This window comes from Amblyraja radiata, chromosome 28 (assembly GCF_010909765.2).
Source record: "Amblyraja radiata isolate CabotCenter1 chromosome 28, sAmbRad1.1.pri, whole genome shotgun sequence".
Taxonomy (NCBI): Eukaryota; Metazoa; Chordata; class Chondrichthyes; order Rajiformes; family Rajidae; genus Amblyraja; species Amblyraja radiata.
Genome location: NC_045983.1, coordinates 11,859,870 through 11,887,809, shown reverse-complemented (window position 1 = coordinate 11,887,809; position 27,940 = coordinate 11,859,870). Strand labels below are relative to the sequence as shown.

At 38.9% G+C, this 27,940-nt stretch overlaps 1 protein-coding gene across 1 annotated transcript in view; it reads right to left on the bottom strand.

Moving 5' to 3' along the window:
• brip1 (BRCA1 interacting helicase 1) overlaps window positions 1-27,940 on the bottom strand; it is a 233,200-nt gene that overhangs the window by 146,984 nt on the left and 58,276 nt on the right. Inside the window, 6 exon segments of the mRNA XM_033046369.1 lie at window positions 4,288-4,425; window positions 4,888-5,053; window positions 7,307-7,461; window positions 9,949-10,081; window positions 11,250-11,449; window positions 11,556-11,777. Coding sequence (XP_032902260.1) covers window positions 4,288-4,425; window positions 4,888-5,053; window positions 7,307-7,461; window positions 9,949-10,081; window positions 11,250-11,449; window positions 11,556-11,777 — 1,014 coding nt within the window.

Here is a 27,940-nt window from a genome sequence, read left to right as displayed (position 1 = left end):
AAAAAGATTTTCCTCATCACAGTTCTAAATGGCCTATCCTTTATTCTTAAATTGTGGCTAGGCAAAAATGCTGGAGAAACTCAGCAGGTGAGGCAGCATCTATGGAGCAAAGGAAATAGGCAACGTTTCGGGCCGAAACCCTTCTTCCCCTGGATCTGGACTCCCCCAACATCGGGAACATGTTTACTGCAACTAGCGTGTCCAATCCCTTAATAATTTTATATGTTTCTATAAGTTCTCCGCTCACCTTTCTAAATTCCAGTGAATACAAGCCCAGTCACTCCATTCTTCCATCATACGACAGTCCCGCCATCGCAGGAATTAACCTCATAAACCTACGCTGCACTCCATCAATAGCAAGAATGTCCTTCCTCAAAATATGTACAATATAATTTGACTGGATAGCACACAAATAAAGTTTTTTATCCATATCACATATAACATTTATAAACCTATATTAATACAAATATCAAAGCCATTTCATTTTTGCCAGAGCAGAAGTTAGAAGGTGAGAGATTCACAGCAGTTTGAAATTGCAAGAAAGGCAGAGATTTGCAGTAGCTTCTCAACACGTAGTGGTATCTTATTTTTCAAAATATGGGGGTTTGTGGAAATGGAATAAGTATGTATCGATGGACGTTCAGTCTCCCGGACAAGTCAGCGTTTTGCAGGGTACAGCTAAATATAATAACTGTATAGATGTCATTATTTTTTCAACTCTCTTGATGAATATTGTAATCTAAAATTCTGAAAACAATAATTACATAAAATAAAATCATTTTCTCCCACAGCGATAATTAGGCTCTAAGGTATCCCACTGGTTTTACTCAAGTCATAATCTGATTATTTTTTGATATTCAATGAGCTTTATTATTTTATTATTTAACTATATTATTGCTGAAGTCAATAATATATTTCTCTCTACCAAATATTTTAATGCTCCCCAAAAGTCTAATGTTATGTAATTTAGTTCAGTTTAGAGATACAGCATGGAAACAGGCACTTCGGCCAACCGAGTCCTCGCCTGGAGAAAACCCACGCGGTCACATTGGTTTTGGGATCTCTGAAATATGATGAGGAGCTGGGAGGGGGGGGCGATTTGGGATGTTCTTCCTGATTGCTATTCCTGTTGAACTTTCTCGTTGATCTATCTAAAAAGTGTTTGTGAGACTTCACCATGATACCTTTCAGGATCTCACTGTTCAGGTTCAAGGTATAACAACAACATCATGTATAGTACAGAATGTATTAGTGTTGGACATTGCATTAGAGCAAATAAGTTATTATTACTGGGAAACATAAAGAAAGTACTAAACCTATTGTTAATTGGTTTGCTTGTGGCTGCTTGTCGAGTAGCTTGTGATTCCTAAAATAAATTTCAATATTACATATAAATTGTTTTTGTTTGTAAATCAAGTGATATAGCTCAAGAAATTGTTCAATTTACCTTGCCCAAAATAATATTCTTAAGTATTATTAAACTAAACTAGATATGCATGCTATTCTACACAATGATGATCTATTTGTGGGAAGCATATAAGCAAATTAAGGTCTTAACAGATAATGAAATTTCATTGAAATTGTTACTGACTTTCAATGGTGAAATAGTTAAGATAGCCGACAGGCAATGTATTTTTCAACTACACAAGTGTAACTTAATCTTCTGTATTATATTGCACAGATCCAATGGAGGAAAACTTAAGACATTATGAGGCTAACTTTGCTGCTAATAACCACTGTTTAACTCATAAACTGGTGCTCCAGCACTGATGTTGACTGATAATTTACAGATGTACAGGTAATTTCCTAACTGCTGACATTTAAACTAGAGCTGTAACGAAGTGCGATTTTTATTTAGCTTTGAAGCTTTAACTGTAAAAGATAATGAAGCTTTGAACGCCATTTTAAGTTAAAATTTCAGATATACAAGATCAGGAACGAAGGAGAAAATATCATGAATGCAGGGCACAAAGACCAATATGCATAAAAGCAGAAACATGCAGCAACATGATCTTTGAGCTGATATATTAACCCCAAAGCAGATCAGAATAAAGTATTCCTTTAATTTTAACTAAACATCATTCTTTAGAAGTAACTATTCAGCACAATACAACACAATATACAAAGTACCTTTTTGGACATTTAGTTAAAATAGGTGGTTTGGTGGCTGAATCTACTTGCAAGTTTTCTCCAAATACATTCTAGGATGAATCCTTCGGATCTGAAAATCAGATCCATCACTCACTTTTTACAGTAGATTTTAAAATTTTATGGCATAATTTAAAAATAACAAAACTTCCTAATTCTTTCTTCAACCTAAAACAAATTAGCTCAACATGAACCATAAGATAGCCATCATGTCCAATGCAACAGAAGTCAACATTTTAAATTCAATGTACTTCAAATACTTTGGGACACTTCTCAGGAGGGTGTATAAACCTGCTCTATAAATCAACATAGTAATTTTAGGAGACTTCTAGTATTAGTTACCTTTCTTGTTGCTGCTGCTTCGATGAAAGCGCCTCATTGCTCTAGACTGATCACTGCATGGCTAACTTTCCAAGCATAATAGTTATAACCCACTATTTGATCAGTACATCATTAATCTAGTCAGAATGTTGCTAACGCACACTAATGCACCCAGAGATCTGTTTTACACAGATTTGCGGCGCCTGCCATGAGGACACCATGTCTTTTAAGTGTGTATAGTTTCATCATGGCATTAAATCTATGATATTTATTCAATAGTGTTATATATTTTAGTTTGGAGGAACAATATAAGACCTCAAATAATTCTGATGATTCTCGTTGGATCATCTTTGGAGCAAAATTAGTGGATTATTTGTATATCAAAAATATTAATCCCATGTTACGATCTAGTGATTATTTTGAGGAACCACACTGACAAATCATGTACTGATCTCTCTTCTGCACAACACTGTGCAGTACTCTACCATTCACTGTGAAGGTCCTGCCCACATTTGACTTTTCAAAATGCAATCCCTCACAAATATCTGAATTAAACCCCATTAACCATTCCTCGACCCACTTGCTCAGCTGATCTAGATCTCATTGTCATTTGTGATAAGCATCTTCCCTGTATATGAAACCACCTATTTTAATGTCAAACTATTTTCATCTTAACCTAAACTGTTATTTTAAGGGTATAATGGTTCAAAGAGAGTTTCAGGCAAGCATTCCTCTCCAACTGCTTCTGGAACACAAACATATGGTGGTCACTCTTATTTCAATTAGTTAAAGCATTCAGGAGAATATTAAAAAAAGTTCACCTGATCTCATACTTTCAGCAAACCCAACAAGTCTTAGAAATGCCCTTGCTTTTTATGCACAGCTTCACAATGTTATTAAAACGGGACAATTTTATATGCAAATTTTAAGAGCATATATCAGAGTTTTATTGCCAACCATGTTATCTGCTCCTATATGCATTGCCTTGGTGGTCTCCCGGTCAATTTTCTTCACTAACATTTTGCAGACGAGTGCAATTTTCACCCCCAGTTTGCTTTGATCCAATGCAGTATTTACTAATCAGGTTTAAATAAGAGCTGAGTACACATATGTTCTGTTCTGCATAAAATGTGCTCTGTTCATTATTTCAAGTTAACCAAAATAAAGAATGTTATTAGTGGGCCTCACCAGATGGCATAATCTCAAGTTAAAAAACATAAAACTAATGAAGTCTCAAACATTCCTATGGTGCATCTATATAATGCAGATGTTTGAACTTATTTAATGGGTTGTGATATCCATGATTTTTTTTCTAGTCATTTAACTCTTTCGCCAATCTAGTGGTATCTGTAACCAGACAAATAGATACCAAGCATAAGAATCCATATGCTCATGAATATTTCATACAAAAAAAGTTATAATTTGAAGGAAAACAAAAAATGCTGGAAACAGTCAGCAGGCCAGACAACAGCTGTGCAATGAGAAATAATTAATGTTTCAAGCCTGGGAAGAAGAAATATCCAGGAACTGAAACATGAATTGCTTTTCTTTCCAAAGGTGCTGCCTGGCCTGCTGTGTGTTTGCAGCATTTTCTGTCAGGTTTCCAGCATTTACATGTTTTTGATTTTTAGATATCAAGATTGTTGTGAAGGGTCTGTTTCTGTTCAGAAATATTGTGTGTTTCTCTTCCCATTGATGCTGCCCAACTTGCTGAGTTTTTGCAACATTCTCTGCTTTTGCTTTTCATAATTTGAAAGAGGTCTTTGGTCACTTGGTCACTAAATCTTCGGTTTAGAAATAAATAATGAGTCTTCTTACCTGAGAGTTATCAATTACATGATTAGCCTCCAGCTGGATATTGAACTTTACACCCAACTCTGAAGAGAAAGACTCCATTGGGGATAATGTTCCTGATGTTAGAACAATTGATCTAACAATATTGAGATCTGAACAAGCCTGTAGAAAAAACACAAAAGTAAAAATATGTTTGTTGTTTGTTTCTATTAATAAATGTTCAGCTGGCTCTTATTTAGTGAAATAATATAATGAGCAGCAGAGTATAATTAGTATCCAAAAATACTTATTTTGTTCTTAGATTTGCAGTCAGGCATATAGACCTCACTCTGGCAATGGACAAGATGCAAAAAGAGCAAGTGGACAGGCCATGGGTAAGGAACAAGAAATGAATGAGGTGAGTAATGTACGCTAGTTAGAAGACAGGGAGAGGGAACTTGAATGAGTAAAACTAAAATCCCTACAGATATAAATAGAATTTAATGATAATCTCAAGATTACATTACACCCGCCATGAAACATTCAGTATTATTAATCCACAGTGTCCCACAGAACCACCCAGCTTTCCATCAGTGCAAACTGACAAAAAAATTGAAAACTATCCTCTTGGATTACCATACTCACCACTGCTGGATTTAAACACCAAAAATTCAATGTCCGTACAGCAGACTTCTTGCGTGCATTTCTCTTCTTTTGAGGCCGTGCAAAGAAACCATTTTCATCAATGAAATCTGGCTGGTTGGTCCAGGTGTAAACCTGTTGTACTGCCACCCTGTAGTCTTCTGCAAATCTTTGGCAATAAGATACCATAATCAAACATGATATTAATGCTACACAAATGCTGGAGTTTCTCCAGCATTTTTGTGTACCTTCGATTTTCCAGCATCTGCAGTTCGTTCTTAAACATGATATTAATGCTTATCACAGCAAACCTCCCCTCAAAGAATATGCAATAAATGTTTGTTGTTAAAAGAAAATGCAGCTTCCAAGACATTGAATGGGTTTCTCATGGACAAAATTTAAAATGCACAAAGTTAGAAACTTTGAAACTTAGAAACTTCAACCATAGGTTTTTATACAGCCAATGGTTATTTAATTTACTTTGGGGGGGGAATAGATTATTTTTTAAATGGCATTTTTTAAATGGCATATCAGTTAGTAATTCAGATAAATAAAAATAAAAACTCAACTTGTAGAAACTAACACTGCAAACTTAATTTTCTATAAAATGTTCACATTTCATTCAAAAGTTTAAAATCACATTTATTTGCATCCATAGACTGAAGCAATCCCTTCGCTTTTAGCAGCTTCAGAAAGTAATAAGCTTCAATGATATTCATATAAAACTGCATGGGTATGTTTAATTGGGAATGATCCTAGGTTTAAATATTATAACTGTTTTTGGTAGTTCTCCAATACATTGACTTAAATTTTGGTGCCCCATCTCTAAGATTTGGGTTAAATAATGTCACCATTTGAAATTTGCTTGGAAAAATACACCCTGTTTTATTTTAGAAAAAGATCTCAAGATTCACTGGATAAATGAGAATACCCCAATACAAAACTGCCACTAAATGAGCAAATATCATAAAATATCTGAGTGAACAGTGGGAATACATTTTGCTTCTGAGATTTTAACGACCGTATTTCCCGGCAATGAGGACGCTTTTGTTTACCCAAAAATAAGGCACGTAAATTTACCTGCTTCTCGGAGGCCGAAGGTTAGGTTGTTGGCCAAGAAAGATACACTTGGCTATTCCTCAGTACAGCAACATCAAGAATGATGTTGCTATACTGAGGGATAGCCGAGTCTATCCTTCATTGCTGGCAGCTGATGGGAACCGACTGTAAAAGGACAGCGCCGCTGTGGGAGGGGGAGGGGGGGGGAAAGAGTTCCTTTCACAGCGTGTGGGGAGTCTGGCCTGGGTCAGCACGGCCTGGGCTGCACAAATTGGCTGGGCTGCCAGGGGTAAAGTTGTGGGGAGGGCAGGAGCGTTGAGGAGGATGGGATCGTGGATCATGCCAGCAACTCACTCACTCACCGCTGCCGCGGCACTCCGGGCGCGGTGCCACCGCATTGTGGCCGGGGAGGGAAGTATCTCGGGTGACTGCGAGCGGCCGCCGGGTCCGGACAGCGGAACCGGCCGCCACCACAGCGCCTTCTGCCGGCCCGCCCACCAGCCAGCCACGGTGTCCTTCGGCACAGGCGCAACCGGTAGTGGTTTGCGGGTAGCTACTGGGCAGAAGGCTGGCTGGCTGGCTCGCTCTCTCTCTCTCTACACTAGTCCCAGGGCAGGCGACCTGGGATCTGCAGCTAGTCCCGGGGCTCTCAGGCGACCTGGGAACTGCAGCTAGACCTGGTGTTCGCAGGCGACCTGGGATCTGCAGCTAGACTTGGGGCTCGCAGGCGACATGGGCGCTGCAGCCAGTCCCGGGGATTATTGTGAATTCAGTGCTAAAATATTAAGGTGCCATCTCGGGTACCCAATTATTGGCTTGTTTAGTTTTGGAAAATAATTTTTTGAATAATTTCATTTCCTTTGGCTTTTAATTGTCCGGATGACAGAAACTCCATGATCACCAATAATAAAACAGATGGCATATTTAATAACAGGAATTATTAGGTAAAGAATACTGCCAAATTATATGCGTTATTCAAAAATGTTAGTAAAGGGAATTAAGACAAATACATTGCTAATACAACCGTCATCCTTTTCATAATCTATGATTGATTTACCTTGACAGGACTTTTGTTTTACTTGAATTGGAATGAGCATCTTACACAAAGATTTACCCAATAAAAGCCTGACCAACGACTAGAACACAAATAATGGAGATTCCACCATAATTAGATATTGTACACTACAAATGGATTTTGCTCAAATTACAACACATCTGAATTTTATAGCTAGCATCTTAAACTGAACGTAAATTGTTTATTAGCTTCAAATAATTAATACATGACAGCATATATTTTAATAATTTAAAAAAAGAATACAGATACCATAGTCCAAACATCCATCACAAAGATTCCAGCATTTACCTGCAGTTGTCCCTAAAGAGAAAATCAAGCACCATGAAGAGTCCTTTCAGCACCATCTGTGTTGATGCACTTATAGTCGGAACTGTTACTGACTCCTGCCGTCCATTCAGCATTAGCATTTTTTCTTCTTTCTCTATCACAGCATCCAGACGTTTCTGAGCATCAGATATTCATTCAAATAATAATTTGATATCAAGTACTGCCTTTAGCATCACAGTATTAAAAGAGAATAATAAAGTTATGTCTTTCTCCCCAGTAATTACCAACATCAGGTTACTATATTTTTAACAGTTGTATTCATGGATAATATAGTTTTGGAGTCAACAATAAACAGTGCCCACTAATGACTTTGACGAAGTGGGAAAGAACTGCAGATGCTGGTTTAAATTGAAGGTAGATCACAATGCTAGAGTAACTCAGCGGGACAGGCAGCATCTCTGGAGAGAAGGAACGGGTGACGTTTATGGTCGAGACCCTTCATCAGACTGAAGAAGAATCTCGACCCGAAACGTCACCCATTCCTTCTTTCCAGAGATGCTGCCTGTCCCGCTGAGTTACTCCAGCATTTTGTAATCTACCTTTGACTTTGATGAAGGTTGTCTAGAAAGACACAAGGTTGTGTGACATGAACTTCCCCTTTTCTAGAGCTTATTGCTGTCAATTCAAATTGATCCCTAGTGTCCAGCAACTATAGCAACTCATCAGCTAGAGTGTGGTCCTGACCTCCCATCAATCTCATTGGAGACATTTGAACCAATTTTAATCAGACTCTATCTTGCACTAAACATTGTATCCTTTATCCGTGCACTGTGGAGGGCTTGACTGCAATCATGTATAGTTGTTTTGATAGCACCCAAACAAAAGCTTTTCACTGTACCTCAGTACATGTGACAATAATAATAATAATAATAATAATAATGTCTTTATTTATATAGCACATTTTTAGTCAACTTGCATTGACCCCAAAGTGCTTCACACAATTACTTCCATACAGACAGGCAAAGGTGGGTGAAGTGTCTTGCCCAAGGACACACACAGGCAAAGGTGGGTGAAGTGTCTTGCCCAAGGACACAACGACAGTATGCACTCCAAGCGGGATTCGAACCAGCTACCTTCCGGTTGCCAGCCGAACACTTAGCCCATTGTGCCATCTGTCGAACTAAACTACAATATAATCTTTCTGCATAAATAGCCAACCATATTAAAGGATTCTCAGATAGAATATTTATAACATTTACACATGATTGAGGTGGAACCAAAAAAAACATAACAAATTATTTCAAAATGTCAGGAGTTTTTTAATGTATAAAAACATTCAAAAACTCCTGACATTTTGAAATAATCACAAGACGGAAATCCAACGTGCATGCAATAAATCTGTTTTCAGACCAAATGGTTTCTTAAATAGCAATTATAGCTCAGTACCCACGAAAAGCACATAGATCTTTGTGGTTTGCTGGACAGTAATCATACTTTGGTACACCATTAAATTAAAAAATCACCTGCAACAAAGCACAAGATTTTGATGGGAACAGTGGCTGACTCCAGCAGCTACTCCAGGTAGAGTCAATTGCTTATAGTCAGAAAGATCTTGTACAGCACAGGGCTTTCCAATTTGCTGCAACCAACATCCCCTCAGAAAAATGTGCATACGAGCACAGTGAAATAAACAGTATGCTTCCAATGGCAGAGGCTGCTTCCAGTAGCATATAAGCAACTTGCTGGTCAATGAAAGGTCTGCACCTTTAATTATAATGTCCTTCCAGTTTAGTTGAGAGATACAGCAAGGAAATAGGCCCTAACCCACTGGGTCCACGCTGACTATTGATCACCCGTTCACACTAGTTCTATGTTATCTTACATTTTCATCCACACCTTACACGGTAGGGGAAATTTACAGAGGCTGGTTAACCTACAAACCCGAACATCTTTGGGATGAGTTTGGAAAACTCAGCAATCGGTGGAAACCAATACAGGGAAAACGTGCAAACTCTACATAGACAGCACCCAAGGAAGAATAGAACCAGGGTCTCTGGCATTGTGAGATATCAGCTCTACCATCTGTGCCACTGGTTAAATTGCGGTGCTGTAGCAACTAAGAGAGGAATGAGAGTTTAATTACTTTGTAAGATGTTTATAAGAATTTACAACGCAAATATAATGCTAATAATTCTGCTAAACTAGGGATCAAATTATATCAGCAATTATCCCTCTAGTTTTTAACTCCACTGAAAACAACAGGTTTTGACTCTTGGATCCAAGACTGCAAGAAATTAACCAATTAAAAATAAACATTTACGCATGAAGCTCTTTCCTGGCAGGTTATAAAGCAGACATATTGTCAAATGCATGTCACAATCAGCATCTGGCAAGATCACCACAGCATTCAGTTCTCAAATCCTCGCTATGAGAAATACCAGAATACTATTGGAGTAGTATGTGTGACATTGTCGCCAATTTTAGTGGTCCAAAAAAGTATTAACTGAATTTCTGATATCTTCAGTGTAACTTTGATTAATGAGGGGGTAAAAAAATAAGGTCTATATAGATACTCAAAATCTGAAGATAAAGATGGATTCATATTTTACTCAGAGTTTTGTAACTTATCAAAACCTTGTTAAACTTATGAATAATCAAATTACCTGTAAAATATAAAATGAGGCACTGGTTAATCCCCAGTTATGGAAAATATTTAGCATTTCTTTTCCATTCCAGACCTTGCAAGATGTTTCAAATTCCCGCTCTACCAGATTGCCAGAACTCTCCTTTAACCAGCTGAAAAATAAAATGACACAAGCAGTAATTAATAGCTGAAATAGAACTCTGTAGTCTGAAGAAGGGTCCTGACCCAAAACATCACCCATTCCTTCTCTCCAGAGATGCTGCCTGTCCTGCTGAGTTACTCCAGCATTTTGCGTCATCTACTGCAAAAAACACGGCTCATTTACAGATTTACTGATTGATGTTTGATCCACATGGAGCATTCAAGAATCGGGTGTTGTTTGCTTGATTTAAGATGAAAACTAAGTTTAAGCTCCTGAGCCTCAAGCAGAAGTTTTAGCTTCATGGCTCTAGAGTGTCGTGCTAAGATCACATGCCAATACTGAAGCAGCAAATAGGACACCAAGCAAGGCAATATTAAGAAAAAACATATTTCTTCAAGAAAAGAAATACCATGAAACAAAAACTTTGATAATCAAGTAATAAAGGTTGAAAGGGATGAGTGAAGCGGGAAAACTGGAAAATATGAAACAGAGAGTGCATGGATTAATTGAACTGGATTTCAGTCATAATTTATATTAACATCTTCAGCATGATATCTTTTCAAGTAAAGCATTTTTTTTGAAGAGTCAGCATACATTACAAAAGTTGGCAATTTCATAGTTCAGGAAATATTATTTCCCACAGCATAATCTGCTAACGTATAAGTTTAAGAGAAAAAACAAGTAATGCAAAAATTTTGGGGAGAATTCATTCATTCCCCAGAAGAAAATCGAACGTGCGTGTTTCACTTCCAGTCATGTTATCCAGTGGACTTAATTTATAAACAAGCTTGGGAAGTTTAATTTGAAAAAGATGGTGACAAAAATACAGATGCGCCAATTGTTGACAATATTACACAATAAGTACCTAAACTGATTCAGCAGGGAGATTATTTTATCAGTGGGTCATATGATTCATTAACCAGGACATTAAATCAATTCACAATAATTTGATCCTCGAAATGAAACTGTACACTCACAGATGCTCTTTTAAATAATATGTATAATATTATTAATTAAAATAATTTAAAAGCCATTTTAACAGTTCTGATGTTCCAAGTAGCTAACAATTGTCGGATTCAACAATTGAATCTTTCGCACTACAAGATTAAAAGTATTAAAATAACTAAAACTTTAAAAAATGTATAAGTTGTATATATCTCAAGCCAAATCTTGCATACTTTGTAAAACTATAACAGACAGCCCGCAGTGCCTCATGATCACTTTTCCGGATGTTTTGGTTGACCATGCCATCCAGTTCTTCGCGAGCAAACAACAGCTGATTTTCCGTAACACTAAAACTAGATGACTCTCTTGCGCAATCTTCAATATTATGCGCTTCATCAAAGATAAGAATTTGGTCTTTCAAGTTGATCTTCATCTATCACGACAAAAAAAATGCATAGAAGTAACACCAATCAAGAACACAGATTAATAACTTTGGCAGAAAATAATAGTCCAAGATATTAGTTTTGAAAAGCACTTACCCTCTCCCTTATTTGTGGGTCCATAAGATAATTATATGGGCAAAATACAATATCTGCATCCTGCATTAATTCGCGGGCTGCAAAGTAGGTACATGAGCGAAGCTTCTTTCCCAAGTTCACCAACTCTTCAATGTCCCAAGCAATTTTCAAACTGTGAATCTCCTGTAAAGAACTCTGTTCACTCATTTTGTGGACACCGTGATAGTAACGGCACGATCTTCCCTGTAATTGGATAACAAACACCAAATTTTACCTCTCATGATGAAAAGATCATCTTAAATGTACAAGAAAAATATGCTGCATTTAATAAGAACTGATTCCTTTGTCACAAAGGAAATATTACAGTACAAAATTAGCTAGAAAATTAGCATTGTGTCATTTGTGAACAATCTTCGTAAAAAGGATATTCATGATAAAAATAGTATGTTCACAGGATTTACTTGTGGTTCTTTGGTGAAAACCTGCAAATTAAGGCAAATGCACAGACTTGCAGCTATACACAGGTATACCTATGCACAGCTATACCTAAATGATTGACACATTTTGTTTAAAATTTTGTATAAAATTTACACTATTAATGTAGAGCAACAATTTACTCAAAATAACGATGAAATCTCACCTGCTCTTCACTCTGCGTTGGACCATTTTTTGGAAAATGTGAACATGCACCTCACGCTGTTGTTCATCAACTACAGCTAGTGTTCAACACCATCAACCCCTCTAAACTTACCATCAGACTGGGGAACTGAGTTTCTGCTCGTCTCTAAGCATAGGATCCTCAACTCCATCATCAGCAGATCACAATATAAATTTACAACGACACTACCTCCTTGATAACGATTGACACAGGAGCACCTCAAGGCTGAGTGTTCTGTCCCCTGCTCTACGCTCTATAATCCCGTAACTGTACAGCCAGACACAGGTCCAAACAACATCTTTGAATTTGCCGATGATACCACCTTTGTTGGATGAATAAGAGGTACTAATAAGTTAAAGTACAGGAGAGAGATTGATAATTTGATTGAATGGTGCCATAACAACAATCTTGCTCTCAACATTAGCAAGACCAAAGAGTAGGTTATTGGCTTCAGGAAAGGAAAGTTGAGGATCCGTGAACTTGTCTTCATCAATGGGACAGCAATGGAGAGAGTCAACAACTTCAAATTCCTGGGCATGTGTATTTCTGATGATCTATCCCGGACCCAGCACATTATTGCAATCACCAAGAAAACTAATCAAAGCATCTACTTCCTTAGAAGAATGAGGAGGTTCACTATGTCAACGAATATTCTCTTTAACTTCGACAGCTGTAAAGTAAAGAGCATGCTGACTGGTTGCATCATCGGCTGGTTCAACGACTTGAACACCTAGGAATGAAGGAGGATGAAGAGTGGTAGACATTGCCTGGTCCATCACAGGTACTGATCACCCCACCAACGGAGGAATCTACAGGAAGCACTGCCATAAAAAGCCAATATCAAAGAACCACATCACCCTGACCACACTTTTATCTCCCTATTACCATCGGGAAAAGGGTACAGAGGCCCGAAAACCATGACCTCCAGGTTTAAGAATGTCTTCCCAGCAACCATTAGGCTCTTGAAAACTGTACAACACTAACCACTACCTCCGCTATTATGATCTACTATGGACTTTGTTTTGGTTGCACTTTGGACTTTAGTTTTGCACTATTATGGTCTAGTTACTTAGTATTACCTATTATTAATTTATTGTATTATCGAACATTATATATTTATTTGTGCGTAGTTGTGTTAATGGGCAGGTTAAGGTGCAATAAGAATTTCATAGTTCCATTGTTGGTACTCGGACAATTAAATATGCTTGACTCTTAAATTACATTGATAAATCTCTGAAGCAGAACAATTCTCAGTTTAAGATAGCATGGGAGGTCAGCTGGAAGGTAAACTAACCAAAATGTGAGTCAGTGTGAGTTAGTAAGGAATGTATGAGAAGAAGATGGCACAAAGTAAATGAGAGACAAGTTAAAGGTGAGAATGCCATCAGGTGGGTGGAAACATCAAAGAAAAAACACACAAAAGGCAGGTCAACTGTTTTCAAGCACTTTAACTTTACTGGAGCTGCCATGAAAACTGGAAGTAAATTGATTTGTCTGTAAGCTATCTGGTTAGTATAGAGAATTCTGTAATTTTTAAGTCTCTGGAAAATTTTACAATGATACACCTATTCACATTTATCACCTACACAAGACTTTAGACAGCTTAAATATATAGATTTTTTTAAATGACACTATTTCAAGATATAGCATCTTTGCATTCTTCATTTTGATTCAACAAATGCAAGAACAGTGTAACAGTGGTCATGATACTGGCTGGAAATTCAAAAGTCTGGATGAATGATTCAGACGCCCAAATCCCATCAAGGGCATCTGGGGAGTTTCAATTCAGTTAATTAAATAATCTAAATAGAAAGCTTGCATCATTTATAAGTGGTCACGAAACTACTGGATTGTCGTAAATATTTATCTGGTTCATTAATATCCTTTAGGGACAAAAAGCTGTTGTTGTCGTCACTTGTCTCTATTGTACATGTCTCAGGATCTGCAGCCACATGGCTTATTCTTAGCTTCCTCGGAAATGGTCCAGCAAGCATCTCAAATTTTACCAAACCACAACTGTAAAAAAAAGATGGCCCAACTTCAAACTTGACCTACATTCAAATATGACAAAGACTCATTCTGTCTAATCAGCTCTGAAAAGTTCTATTAGCTGGAGACATGGCTAAATTGAAAATCTCATTCGACAAAGAATGAGCTAATGAGGGTTCTGGTATTCTGACCTGACCAGCAATATTCTGACTTGGTCACAACAGCATTCTACCCACAATCTCTGTCTAGCACTAGGGTAGACTGATCAGAGGTGGTAACATAATATTGTTCATTGAGCAGATACAAGTTCGTAACGTGGATTCTGCTAAGCCAGGAAGTACGTGAACCAACTCAAGGAGTACAAGTCTTGTTGGCACATGGAACTGCAAATGTTGGTTTACAAAAAAAGACAAAAGTTTGTCTGCCTTTGCTTCAGTTTTGAACAAGCAATTTGATTTCAATTTTTTTTGCATTATCAATAAACTTGAGAAAAATGTAAGTTATTTTTTGCTTAAGCCAGGTATCAGAAAATATATATTATGTTTGCCTTATGAACTTTAACTTTATGAAAGAGAAAGAAAGATTAATAAAGATATATAATAATTTTTATGTAGGGGTTCCCTGAGACATGAAAATGATTTCAAGAGTTCTGCAAGTGTAAAAAGGTTGACAAATGCTGGACTAAACAGTAAACTCCTACTCCAATTTGTTAAAAAGAGCATAGTATTATGCGGCTTTTTCACGACGCGACTTGACGCAAGATGTAACCAGAGTGAAGTGGTCGTGGTCTAGCACGATATCACACGATATAACGGGGGGTAGATAAAGAGTTCCCACGGTACTCGGCATTTCTGTTATTTGTGCGAGTGACTTGTCCGTCTCCCGAGGTTTCCCGTTAAATCTTGAATGAACATTGTGAAGTGTTGTTAAATCATCACGTGGCACAAATGATGTCACTTTTTTTTCACACACTATAAATATCCTCCCTTGGTTGAATTGGCTCATTTGGAGACATGTTTTACGGTGTATGTGGGAGACACAGATGGACTGAGCACAGTACCTCGGTCTTACTGTGTGTGGGAGAGGGGGAGAAAGAGACGTACACTCACAGAGGCAGAGTCTCTCAGCCTGTGTAAGAGGGAGGGAGGGAGGGAGAGAGAGAGAGGCACACACAAGGTGGATGTGAAATCTCACCTGCCTGTTTCAGTGACAGACACCCGCCGCCAGTAAATGAAGACACCCCCATCTGTCTCCCCCTCCTCTCCCTCGACTCCCCCACCTTTCCCTCCCAACTCCAGTCCCGTCCCGACCCCCTGGGAAACTGAATAGAGCAACAATCAACTGCTGCCTGTGCACTGATATGACAATAAAGGCTACTTTACTTTACTGAGTTAAAGAGTTCCCACGGTAGACTGTAAAACTGGGACCCTGGTTCTGGACTCCCCCAACATCGGGAACATTCTTCCTGCATCTAGCCTGTCCAATCCCGTAGATATTGATTAGACCGGTATCTATTTATTTACTTTATTAATGATTTCAATTAAATATTGGGAACATCAGGCCGCAAACGTTATTTCTTGAGTGTACACAAAATTGCTGGGGAAACTCAGCGGGTGCAGCAGCATCTATGGAGCGAAGGAAATAGGCGACGCTTCGGGCCGAAACCCCTCCTCAGACTTTTACCCTTTTGAACACGTTATTTCTTCAAGCAATGTCCAGACCTGACTTCAACACAAAGTGATAGAGGAGCTCAAAGGGTCAGGCTCGTCCAACGCTCTGTGTTTTGCTCGTGATTCCTGCATCTGCAGTTCCTCGTGTCTACAGACCAGAGTTGCCACTTGACTCCGAGATGACCATCACAGAGCATACGGAAGATAGACACGAAATGCTGGAGTAACACAGCGGGACGGGCAGCATCTCTGGAGAGAAGGAATGTGTGACGTTTCGGTTCGAGACCCTTCTTCAGAGTCTCGTCCCGAAACATCACCCATTCCTTTTATCCAGATGCTGCCCGTCCAGTATTTTATGTCTGTCTCCAGTATTACTGTGTCTATCATCGGCGCAAACCAACATCTACAGTTCTTTCCGACACATTAGAGGATACCGTCTCGCCATCACTCAGATTACCCGCTTTATTTCCATAACGTTGCCACCTCTCTTTACTTTGCTTACTGAAGCCTGATCCTTGTCACACCCAGTGCTCTATCGCCCAGCCTCTCATCTTTCAATCTGGTTCGGCCAGGAAGGAACTGCAGATGCTGGATTAAAACGAAGATAGACACAACATGTAGCTCAGCGGGACAGGCAGCATATCAGAAGGGTCTCGACCCGAAATGTCACCCATTCCTTCTCCCCAGAGATGCTGCCTGTTGCGCTGAGTTCCTCCATTTTGTGGCTACCTTGGGTTTATCCAGGATCTCCCCGTTGATGTCCTAACTCGCTTTGGTTTGTTATTATTGTCTCATATCGAGAACCAGCAGATACAGGTTTAGGTTCGGGGGGAATGATTTAATGAGAGCCTAAGGGGTAACTATTTTACGCAAAGGGTGGTGGGTGTATGGAATGAGCTATCCGTTAAGGTAGTTGAGGCAGGTATTGTCGCAATGTTTAAGACGCATTAGACTGAAGCATGGATAGGATAGGTTTAGATGGTTATGGGCCAAACGCGGGCAAGTGGGACTAGTGTAGATGGGACATATTGGTCGGTGTGGGCAAGTTGGGTCGAAGGGCCTGTTTCTATGCTGTATGATTCTATGCAGGGAATAAACTTTTGTTTGCGTGCTATACAATCATATCAGATAATGCTATACATGAATATAACCAAGCCACGTACAGTCTGAAGAAGGGCCTCGACCCGAAACGTCACCCGTTCCTTCTCTTTAGAGATGCTGCATGTCCCGTTGAGTTACTCCAGCATTTTGAACCGTCGAGTTACTCCAGCATTCTCTTTAAACCGGCATCTGCTGTTCCTTCCGACACATGCACAAGAACACCAGGTAGAGCGAAGAGGAAAATACCAGAGTTCAGAATATATGTTTTCAGGACAGTTCCAGGGGGAAAAAGTCCAATGTCCGCATTGAGGTAGGTTGGTAGGTCGGGTCAGTGTCCAAACGAATGGAAGGAAGAACCGTTCTGAAGCCGGATAAGAATAGGTGGTCGGCGCGGACTCGGTGGGCCGAAGGGCCTGTTTCCGCGCTATATCTCTAAAATCTGAAGTTAGGTAATGTCTAAAGGAACTGCAGATGCTGGTTAATACGCACAAAAGGACACAAAATGTTGGTGTAACTCAGCAGGTAAGTCAGATCTGGGAAGAAAAACATAAAAAGCTGGAGTAAGTCAGCGGGTCAGGCAGCATCTCTGGAGAAAAAGAATAGGTGGCGATTCGAATCGGAACCCTTCTTCAGACATCCTAATCGGAATTGAGTCTGAAGATGTGTCTCGTCCCGAAACATCAGCTATTTTTCTCCAGAGATGCTGCTTGACTCGCTGAGTTACTCCAGCTTTTTGTGTCTGTCTTCGGTTTAAACCAGCATGTGCAGTTCACTCCTTACACAGGTCTCTGGAGAACATTGATTGGTAGCGTTCCGGACCCTGCTTCGGAAAGGCATCGATCGCTAGTCGGCGAGGACTCCGAGCTGTATCTCTCAAAGAAGTACATGTGAAAAATTTCTCACGGACCATAAAAATGCAGGACCTTTCAGTAAAGTCCCTTTTAAAGATTATAGTTATTTTCTTGAATCTCATTAACATAACTCATGAATAAGTTGATGTCCATATGCGGATGCAAATCTTTATTTTTTAAATTAAATCCCACAGAAGACAATTTTTACTCACCTTCTGTCCCCTCTGTCCAGCTTCCGGGTTCACCGTTCGCAGGAGTTCCCACGGTAACCGCAAGAGTTATTACGGATATCACACTGGCCACTACGTTCATATAATGTTGCAATGCTCAACCACAAGTGTACAAGTCACTCTTGGAGAAATTCAAACTTGCTTGAATTTTCTCCCGAGTCACCAAGTTACACGATTACCTGCCGTTAGCGCCACGGTGGTCCACGGTGGTCCACGAATGCCATACTGTTATCGCACGAGGTTCCCACGATGTTAAACTCTGGTTAACTCTTGCGTCAAGTCGCCCCGTGAAAAAGCCGCTTTACAGAGCGAGGCCCACCGTAAATTGGAGAAGCAGCACCTCATATTTCGCTTGGGCAGTTTACACCCTAGGTATGAAAATTGACTTCTCTAATTTCAGGTAGTCCCGGCTTTCTCCTCCCCTTCCCGGCTCTCCCTCAGCCCACTGTCTCCGCCTCTTCCTTTCTTCTCCCCCCCCCCCCCCACATCAGTCTTAAGAAGGGTCTCAACCCGAAACGTTGCCTATTTCCTTTGCTCCATAGATGCTGCCTCATCCGCTGAGTTTCTCCAGCATTTTTGTCTACCCAGTATTTCTCTCTGTTTTCAGCCATCATTTCCCCTTAAATTACAGCACAAAACAAATATTTTAATTTGGTGCTCTCATTGATGTTTGCGTTGTTATTGCAAGTATTTCGCTGCATTTTTATGTATTTGTAACTATTTGTAACTGCATTTAGCTACATTTGAATACATTTCACAAGTAATTAATAATTAAGGTATTACACTACTCCAGGTGGTATTTTTTCTTTAAAAAAGCTGCATAGGTGCTGAATTTAATTAAATAGTACCATTTATTAAAATGATTGGCACCACTCTAAATTAGACAAGGTTTCAAGTTTCACCATGAGAGTGAAATTTGATTCGGTCTTGGGTTGTTACACTTCTATTCACATTTTCATCTGCTCTGTTATTTATGTGTGACATTACCGAGAAGACGCTTCCACGCCCTCTGGGCATTCTAAAGTCTTTCACACTCAATTAATTACTTTCGAAGAAATGGAATCACAGTTGTGATGGAAGCAAAAATGCCAGTTAATCCGATCGTTGTGAAGTCCCAAAATGAACAAATGAGATACATGGATTGGTGTGTTCATTGAGAAATGAGTGGTTGTCAAGACAGAGTTTCCATCTTCTAAAAGTATTGTGGGATCCTCTATGTTCAACTAATCTGACAGATGGGGCATTGACTAAAAAGATTCACTGGGAAGATAGAATTACTAACAATTCAATGTTCATTGTTGTTATCAGTTGTGTGATCTTTCAGAAAACAGCATTTAGTTTTTCATTTATTCATCAATTCTATTTTCACCATCTTTTACTCCCCCAAATTAAGGCTGAAATTAAATCAACCTCCGCAGAAACAAAGCTGGTAAACAACATATATTTAACGCTAATAATTAAAGTCAAGGATTCCATTGTGAAATAATCTGTTATCTTCAAGTCAGACAGGTTGATAGGTTTATATACACTTCATGAGCAATAGCAATTTAAAAACTGCCTTGAAAAAACATTACTCTCTCTTCCAAGATAAAATATCTAATGTCTGAAAAAGGGTTTTGGCCCGAAACGTTGCCTATTTCCTTCGCTCCATAGATGCTGCCGCATCCGCTGAGTTTCTCTGGCACTTTTGTCTACCTAAAATATCCAAACCAGATTTTTAAAGAGTTATTACCTACTTAATAAATTTCTACTATCCCATTTTACATCACTATTATCAAATTGGTTTTGGCCTTGCAGCACCAAGAAGATTCACCAGCCACAAACTTGCCAGGATTATTAGTATCAACTCGTTTGAACTAATTTTTATACTTTAATTTTCCTTGACAACTGAAGTAATAGCAATTTCATATTATTATTTATTAATGTTTTTTTTCTCTATTCATAACACCAGAGATAGACTGAACCATCTAGGCAAAATGTTGGCTTGATGTATTGACAATTGGATGTTATGCCACTGAACAACAGAATAAAGGTCTTTGCTTTTCCCACCACCTCACTACTTCAAGAGTTACATCACCCTAGTTAGCACCAGAGCAAATGAAGAACTTCCAACAAGAAGGGAGGGAGGAGAACAACAAGAGTTGTTCTCATCCTTATGCCGAACAGGTTGGTTGCTGCCAAAGATCCTATAGCGGATCTTTGGTTGCTGCAATCCAGTACATCACCCACAGTGCCACCTGCCTTTTTCGTTTACAATACTAATTTTTGCATGCCTGTTGGTCCTATTGTTTGGAAGACTTTGCTGTAATGGGCTGTGAAGTGTCGTGGGGGGTGGCCAAGAACTGTAAGCAGGTCTCAGATAGCATATTCTGATGACTGGCCCAGTCCCCAAATTAGGAGACCAAAACTGCACACAAAACTCCAGGTGCGGTCTCACCAGGGCCCTGTGCAACTGCAGTAGGATCTCCTTTTTCCTAAACCCAAATCCTCTTGCAATGAAGGCCAACATGCCATTAGCTTTCTTTTTTTCTTTCTTTTTTAAAATTTTTTATTTTTATTAGAAGTACAATAAGTTACAGTAATACACACCACATATATCTCATTACATTTGTTGTACCCCTTCATTTTTTTAGCTTTAAAAAAGATAGAAATAAAAGAAGTAAGGAAAGTGAGAAAGACTCGTGAAGGTGCAGGAAAGTGTTGGGAAAAGAAAGCCCATTAGAAAAGGAGTTAGAGAAGAAAGTTAAGAAATAGACCCTAGAAAAGAAAGAAAGAGTAACAATCGCTCTATTATAAAAATTTAAAAAACTCCGCAAAAAGGGATATACCAACCGTATTTTTCACCCCCCGTTACCAGATCCTGGCACCATTTATTTTTTAAATTACTATTGCACCTTATGCTTGTAATAAGTCCATAAATGCAGACCACGTCTTTTGGAAGTGGTCTGCTTTTCCTGCTAGGAGGAGTCTCATCTCTTCCAGATGTAATGTTTCGAACATGTTTGAAATCCACATTTTTATTGTTGGCATAGGAGCGTTTTTCCATAATTTGAGTATAAGCTTTTTTCCCCATTATTAGCCCGTAATTAAGTAAATTCTTTTGAAACACGTTTAATTCAGGGCTACCTTCTGTTATTCCAAAAATAATCCATTCTGCTTTTGGTATGAGTTCTATTTTAATTTCAAATATTTCATTCCAGAATTTTTGGATTTTTATACAAAAAACAAAAGAGTGCGCTATGGTAGCTTCATGAGACTTACATTTATCACAAATGGGTGAGACGTTAGAGAAAAGTTTATTTATATTTGTTTTTGAAAAGTATAGTCTATGTAATGTTTTGAATTGAATTGGAGTATGTCGTACGTTGATCGAGCATTTATGCACATATAGTAAGTGTTTATCCCAGCTCTTGAAATTTTTATAGCTAGTTCTTGTTCCCAGTCTCTTCTAATACCATCAGTTGTAGGTATTTCTATATTTAAAATAGTGTTGTATAAGTATGATATTAGGTTTGCTGATTCGGCCTTTGTCCAGTGAGTCTGGAGGCATGTTATGATAGTCTTTTGTGTATTTTTTCAGATAGTCACACAATTGAAGATATTTAAAATATTGATTATTTCTCAAATTATATTTCAGTTGTAATTGTTGAAATGATAATAATTTTCCGAATTCATACAAGTCTCCGAGCGTTTTGATTCCTATTCTTTCCCATTGTGTAAATGATTTATCTATAGTAGAAGGTTTAAACGACGGATTATTGACTATTGGCATTAAAAGAGATAGATTTCTTAATTTTAGATTCTATTTTATTTGTTTCCAAGTTCTAATTGTGCTATGTATAATTGGATTTCTATTGTAATTTTTGTTATTCAGATTCATTGGTGAGAGGAGAGTCGCTCCTATATTACATGGAGAGCAGTCCTCTCTCTCCATTACAATCCAGTCCACCTGCTGGGCAGAATTGTCCAGCAGGTGAATCATATTTTTAATATTTACTGCCCAATTATAGTACATAAAGTTAGGGAGCGCTAGACCACCCTGCTCTTTGGGTTTACTAAGGTGTGTTCTTTGTATTCTGTGGGATTTATAGTCCCATATAAAATTTGTAATGTCTGAGTCCAGTTTTTTGAAAAACTTTTTTGGAAGATATATAGGTATTGATTGAAATAGATATAGGATTTGTGGTAGAAAGATCATTTTTATAGCATTTATTCGACCTATTAAAGACATCGGGAGCGTTTTCCAGAATTTGATTAGACTATTTAGTTTCTTAAGTAAGGGACTTACTTATTGGCATTAAACATAGCATGATACTTTCTAGTAATTTCAATTCCCAAATATTTAAATTTTTCTGTGGCTATTTTAAAGGGGAATTTTAAGAGATGTGTTGAGTCTTTCGGTTTTATTGACATAATTTCACTTTTGTTCCAGTTTATTCTGTATCCTGAGAAAGATCCAAAGTCCTCAATTAGATTTAGTATGTTTGGTATACTAATTTGGGGTTTTGTGATGTACAGTAGTACATCGTCTGCATATAAAGATATTATGTTATTTGAATATTTTGTATTATAACCGTAAATATCCGGGTGTGTTCGAATTCTTTCAGCTAAATGTTCAATTACCAGAGCAAATAACAGCGGTGATAATGAACATCCTTGTCTATTGCCCCTTGATAATTGGAATTTCGTAGATAGTATATTATTAGTTAATATTCTAGCCGTAGGTTTGTTATATAATAATTTTATCCATGCGATGAAGTTCTCTCCCATTTGAAATGTTTGCAATACTTTAATCATATAATCCCATTCTACTTGATCATTAGCTTTCTTCACTGCCTGCTGTACCTGCATGCTTACTTTCAGTGACTGAGGTACAAGGACACCCAGGTCTTGTGCACCTCCCCTTTTCCTAATCTGACAGCATTCAGATAATAATCTGCCTTCCTGTTCTTGCCACCAAAGTGGATAACCTCACATTTACTCTGCCACCCAGCTTTGTGTCATCCACAAACGTGGAGATGTTACATTTAATTCCTCGTCTACATCATTAATATACATTGTAAATAACTGGGATCCCAGCATTGCTGAGCATTGCTGCACCCCACTAGTCACTGCCTGCCATTCTGAAAAGGACCCGTTAGCTCCTACTCTTTATTTCTTGTCTGCCAACCAGTTATCTATCCATGTCAATACCCTACCCCCAATACCATGTACTCTAATTACTCCAATAGAGAAAATAAAACATTAAACAGTACTTAACATTATCTCACTGTGGCCACATAGATTTCACCAAGTCCTGCTGGTTGTTAGGTTAATTGACTGTAAATTTCCCCTGATGTGTATGTAAGTGGTAACATCTACAGTGCCCTCCATCATGTTTGGGACAAAGACCCACCATTTATTTATTTGCCACTGTACTCCACAATTTGAGAATTGTAATAGAAAAATTCACATGCGGTTAAAGTGCACATTGTCAGATTTTATTAAAGGCCATTTTTATACATTTTGGTTTCACCATGTAGAAATTACAGCTGTGTTTATACATAGTCCCCCCATTTCAGGGGGGACTATGTTTGTTTGGGACACATGGCTTCACAGGCGTTTGTAATTGCACAGGTGTGTTTCATTGCCTCCTTAATGCAGGTATAAGAGAGCTCTCAGCACCTAGTCTTTCCTCCAGTCTATCCATCACCTTTGGAAACTTTTAGTGCTAAGGACCAAAGTTGTGCCAATGAAAGTCAAATAAGCCATTATGAGACTGAGAAACAAGAATAAAACTGTTAAATATCAGCCAAACCTTAGGGTTATGAAAAGCAACTGTTTGGAACATCATTAAGAAGAAAGAGAGCACTGGTGAGCTTACTAAGCTCAAAGGGACTGGCAGGCCAAGGAAGACCTCCACAGCTGATGACAGTATCATTCTCTCATTAATAAAGAAAAATCCCCAAACACCTGTCTGACATCAGAAACACTCTTCAGGAGTCAGGTTTGGATTTGTCAATGACCACTGTCCACAGAAAACTTCATGAACAGAAATACAGAGGCTACACTGCAAGATACAAACCACTGGTTAGCCACACAAATAGGATGGCCAGGTTACAGTTTGCCAAGAAGTACTTAAAAGAGCAACCACAATTCTGGAAAAAGGTCCTGTGGACAGGTGAGATGAAGATTAACATATCAGAGTGATGGCAGGAGCAAAGTATGGAGGAGAGGAGGAACTGCCCAAGATCCAAAGTATACCACCTCATTTGTGAAACACAGTGGTGGGGCTGTTATGGCCTGGGCATGTATGGCTGCTGAAGGTACAGACTCACTTATCTTCATTGATGATACAACTACTGATGATAGTAGCATAATGAATTCTGAAGTGTATAGACACATCCTAGCTGCTTAAGTTCATACAAATGCCTTAAAACTCATTGGCCGGCGATTCATTCTACAGCAAGACAATGATCCCAAACATAATACTAAAGGAACAAAGGAGTTTTTCAAAGTTATAAAAAGTGGCCAAGTCAATCACCCGATCTGAACCCAATTGAACATGCCTTTTATATGCTGAAGGGAAACTGAAGGGGACTAGCCACCAAAACAAGCATAAACTGAAGATGGCTGCAATACAGGCCTGGCAGAGCATCACCAGAGAAGACACCCAGTAACTGGTGATGTCCATGAATCGCAGACTTCAAGCAGTCATTGCATGCAAAAGATATGCAATAAAATACTAAACATGACTACTTTCATTTACATGACATTGCTGTGTCCCAAACATTAGGGTGTCCTGAAATGGTGGGGCTATGTATAAACACTGCTGTAATTTCTACATGGTGAAACCAAAATGCGTAAAAATGGCCTTTATTAAAATCTGGCAATGTGCACTTTAACCACATGTGAATTTTTTTCTATTGCAAATCTCAAATTGTGGAGTACAGAGGCAAATAAATAAATGATGGGTCTTTGTCTCAAACATTATGGAGGCAATTGATGGGAATGTGGAGGGAGTAAAATGGGTTAGTTTCGGATTAGTGTAAATGGGTGCTTGATGGTCAGCACTGATTGAGTGAGCCAAAGGGCCTGCTACATTGGTGCATCAGAATAATGTATCAGAACTGCATCGGTACAGCTACCTCTGCGAGTGAGTTAAAAAATTTAAGTTTATGTCCCTCATCGTGCACAGGAGCTAAAGACTAAAAATAGGGCTGGTGTTTTGCAGCATGGCCATCAAGCCCCATCACCCAAACTAAAATCAGAGTAATAAATTGCTAGACATAAATGCCACCAACGTAGTATACATTCACAGGGCTAGTTCAATATCATAGCCAGTACCCTCAAATTGAATCATAATATTTGGCAAATAAATCCATTGATAGAGTTTATTGTTTTGTCTTTAAGGGAAACTAAGAGGTTCATATTAATTCCCTCCTTTCAATAACATGCAATGATGGGACATTTCCATTATAATTTAATCACGAATAAACATTTAAAGAACTGAGATTATAGTTTGTTTACGTGATGCTGTTTGTAGTTCTCACATCACACAACTGCTGTAAAAAAGTTAAACATGTCCATTCCCATAAGGTTCTAAAAAGATTAAATTTCAAGTGTCACCACAGAAATTACATAGTTCTCATTAAACCTATTTTTTTTTAAATAAGCACTGCCAAATGCTGCTTTTTTCAAAATGGAATAATTTTAGAAGTGCACACAACTAAAAAGTAAGAATAATTATCAAGATATCCAGGCCAGTTTTGTAAATACCACTTTTAAAATGGCACATGAGTGAAAGACTACAATGCTATTTTGAAAGTGTTCGTTTCAGTATACCCAGAAATATTTTCTGAAATAAATTGTCCTGGGGCATTCCAAAACTGACACCTGCTGAAGACTGATGGCAGAATGTGAAAGACCATCCATTACAAGACGAAGACAACAGTTCATCTGATCACTAGAAGTGTGATCGCAGGTTAAATGCTTCTTTAAACATCCTTCATTCACAATCTATCAGCTATCTATTTCCCTTCTTGCCTCTGTGAGGATAATACCGTGTTCTAAACAGGCTCATCAATGGTGACAGTTTAATTGCTGATCGTTATAACTCCAATTTTCCTGCAGGCTGAAGATGTGTAAAATAAATGCTCAACTATACCTGATAAGCACAAGGCTGTTTTTGTCATTTTGACATGAATTATAACACACTCAATGATTGAGTGGCTGTATTCTTCATGTCAATTGCCACCTGAGGCTGCAGTAACAAGACTGCTTAAAAGGTGAATTGTAAAATAGGGTTTGTATTACAACAGCATCCGATTATAATTCACTTGTACACACTGGTCTGTTAAGATTCTTCTACCACACCCAGTCCCCAAGGGCCACTGTTCAGTAACTCCTCACCTTTTAGAACATGTAAACAATAAATTAAAGTATCTATTCACAACAATGCCAATTTCCTTTCTTTCATAAAATTCCCAGAGTCAATGCATTGGAATGTCAAGGGAAACCTAGTGTGGACTTCTCTTTCTCTATCAGCCATCTCCCCTCAACACCAGCAGTCCGAACAGGCGTGGTACACATAGTGGGGAGTAGCCCTGGAGCTCCTTCACATCCGACTCCATATTCCTGTGCCACCACATTTAAACAACCTTCTCTTGACAACTACCTACCACTTTCCGTTCGCTGATGTGTCCGTACTCTGCCATACTGAACAACATGTGGAAGATACTAGAAGTAGCAAGGGTGCAGAGATAAAAGTAACATCCAACAGTTAGAGTATTTTGGTTGCACGAAAGAACCCAACTGGCCAAATTTAGATCGACAGCACGCAGCCAGTGAACCATTTGAAGGGACAAAGCCTTTATGATCTTGTTCTCATTTTCTACCTTTGCAGATGCATCTGTTTATGGTAGGAGTGACCACTTCCAACTTGTGGAGACACTTTCCATTGTGTTGCGTGGCTATACAATCATTCAAAAGGATATGGATTCAGAACAGACCTATCAGGTCACATCAAGGTATCCACAGGGCACTGTAGGCAATTAGCAACAATTGAACTGTAAACTATTACAATTTATAATCTCACTAGACTAAGTGGGACCCGTCGGGTCCCATGTTCACACGGGAGGGCTGGTCCCCCAACGCAATATTCCACCTCTCCACCGATTCCAATATCGGTGGCCAGTGGGAGGGGGGGGGGGGGGGGGGGGGGGGCTGGCTTTCTGGAGCACTGGTATGGGTGTTGTGGACTGAAGGGACTGGTCTCCAGAGGGCTAGTATGGACATTGTGGGCCAAATGGATTCTTGGGGTGGCAGCTCAGACCCTCAAGCCTGATGTGCTGGCAGCTCACTCACGGCTGGTGGGCTGGCAGTTGACTCACGGCTATTCCTTGAAATTCCATTTCAAGCAGGGTGCAAGGCCACCAAATTCAAATCCATTTTCCTACCACTTCAAGCAGGGTGCAAGGCCATCAAATTCAAGTGCAGTTTCTTACTACTTCAAGCAGGGTGCAAGGCCACTAAATTCAGGTGCAGTTTCATACCACTTCAAGCAGGGTGCAAGGCCACCAAATTCAAGTGCAGTTTCATACCATTTCAAGCAGGGTGCAAGGCTACCAAATTCAAATGCAGTTTCATACCATTTCATGCAGGGTGCAAGGCCACCACATTCAAATGCAGTTTCATACCATTTCATGCGGGGTGCAAGGCCACCGCATTCAAATGCAGTTTCATACCATTTCAAGCTGGGTGAAACCACCATAAAACCACACTGTAGATGGGTTATGCATGCAACCTATAATGTAGTTACCTCATCACCACTAACCACGCCCCATCATATTAGTATAACTGTAGTATCCTCCCTTTGTTCCTCCCACTAGGTTCCAGTACGCCTGAAGGCTGGATGCAGTCAGTGCTG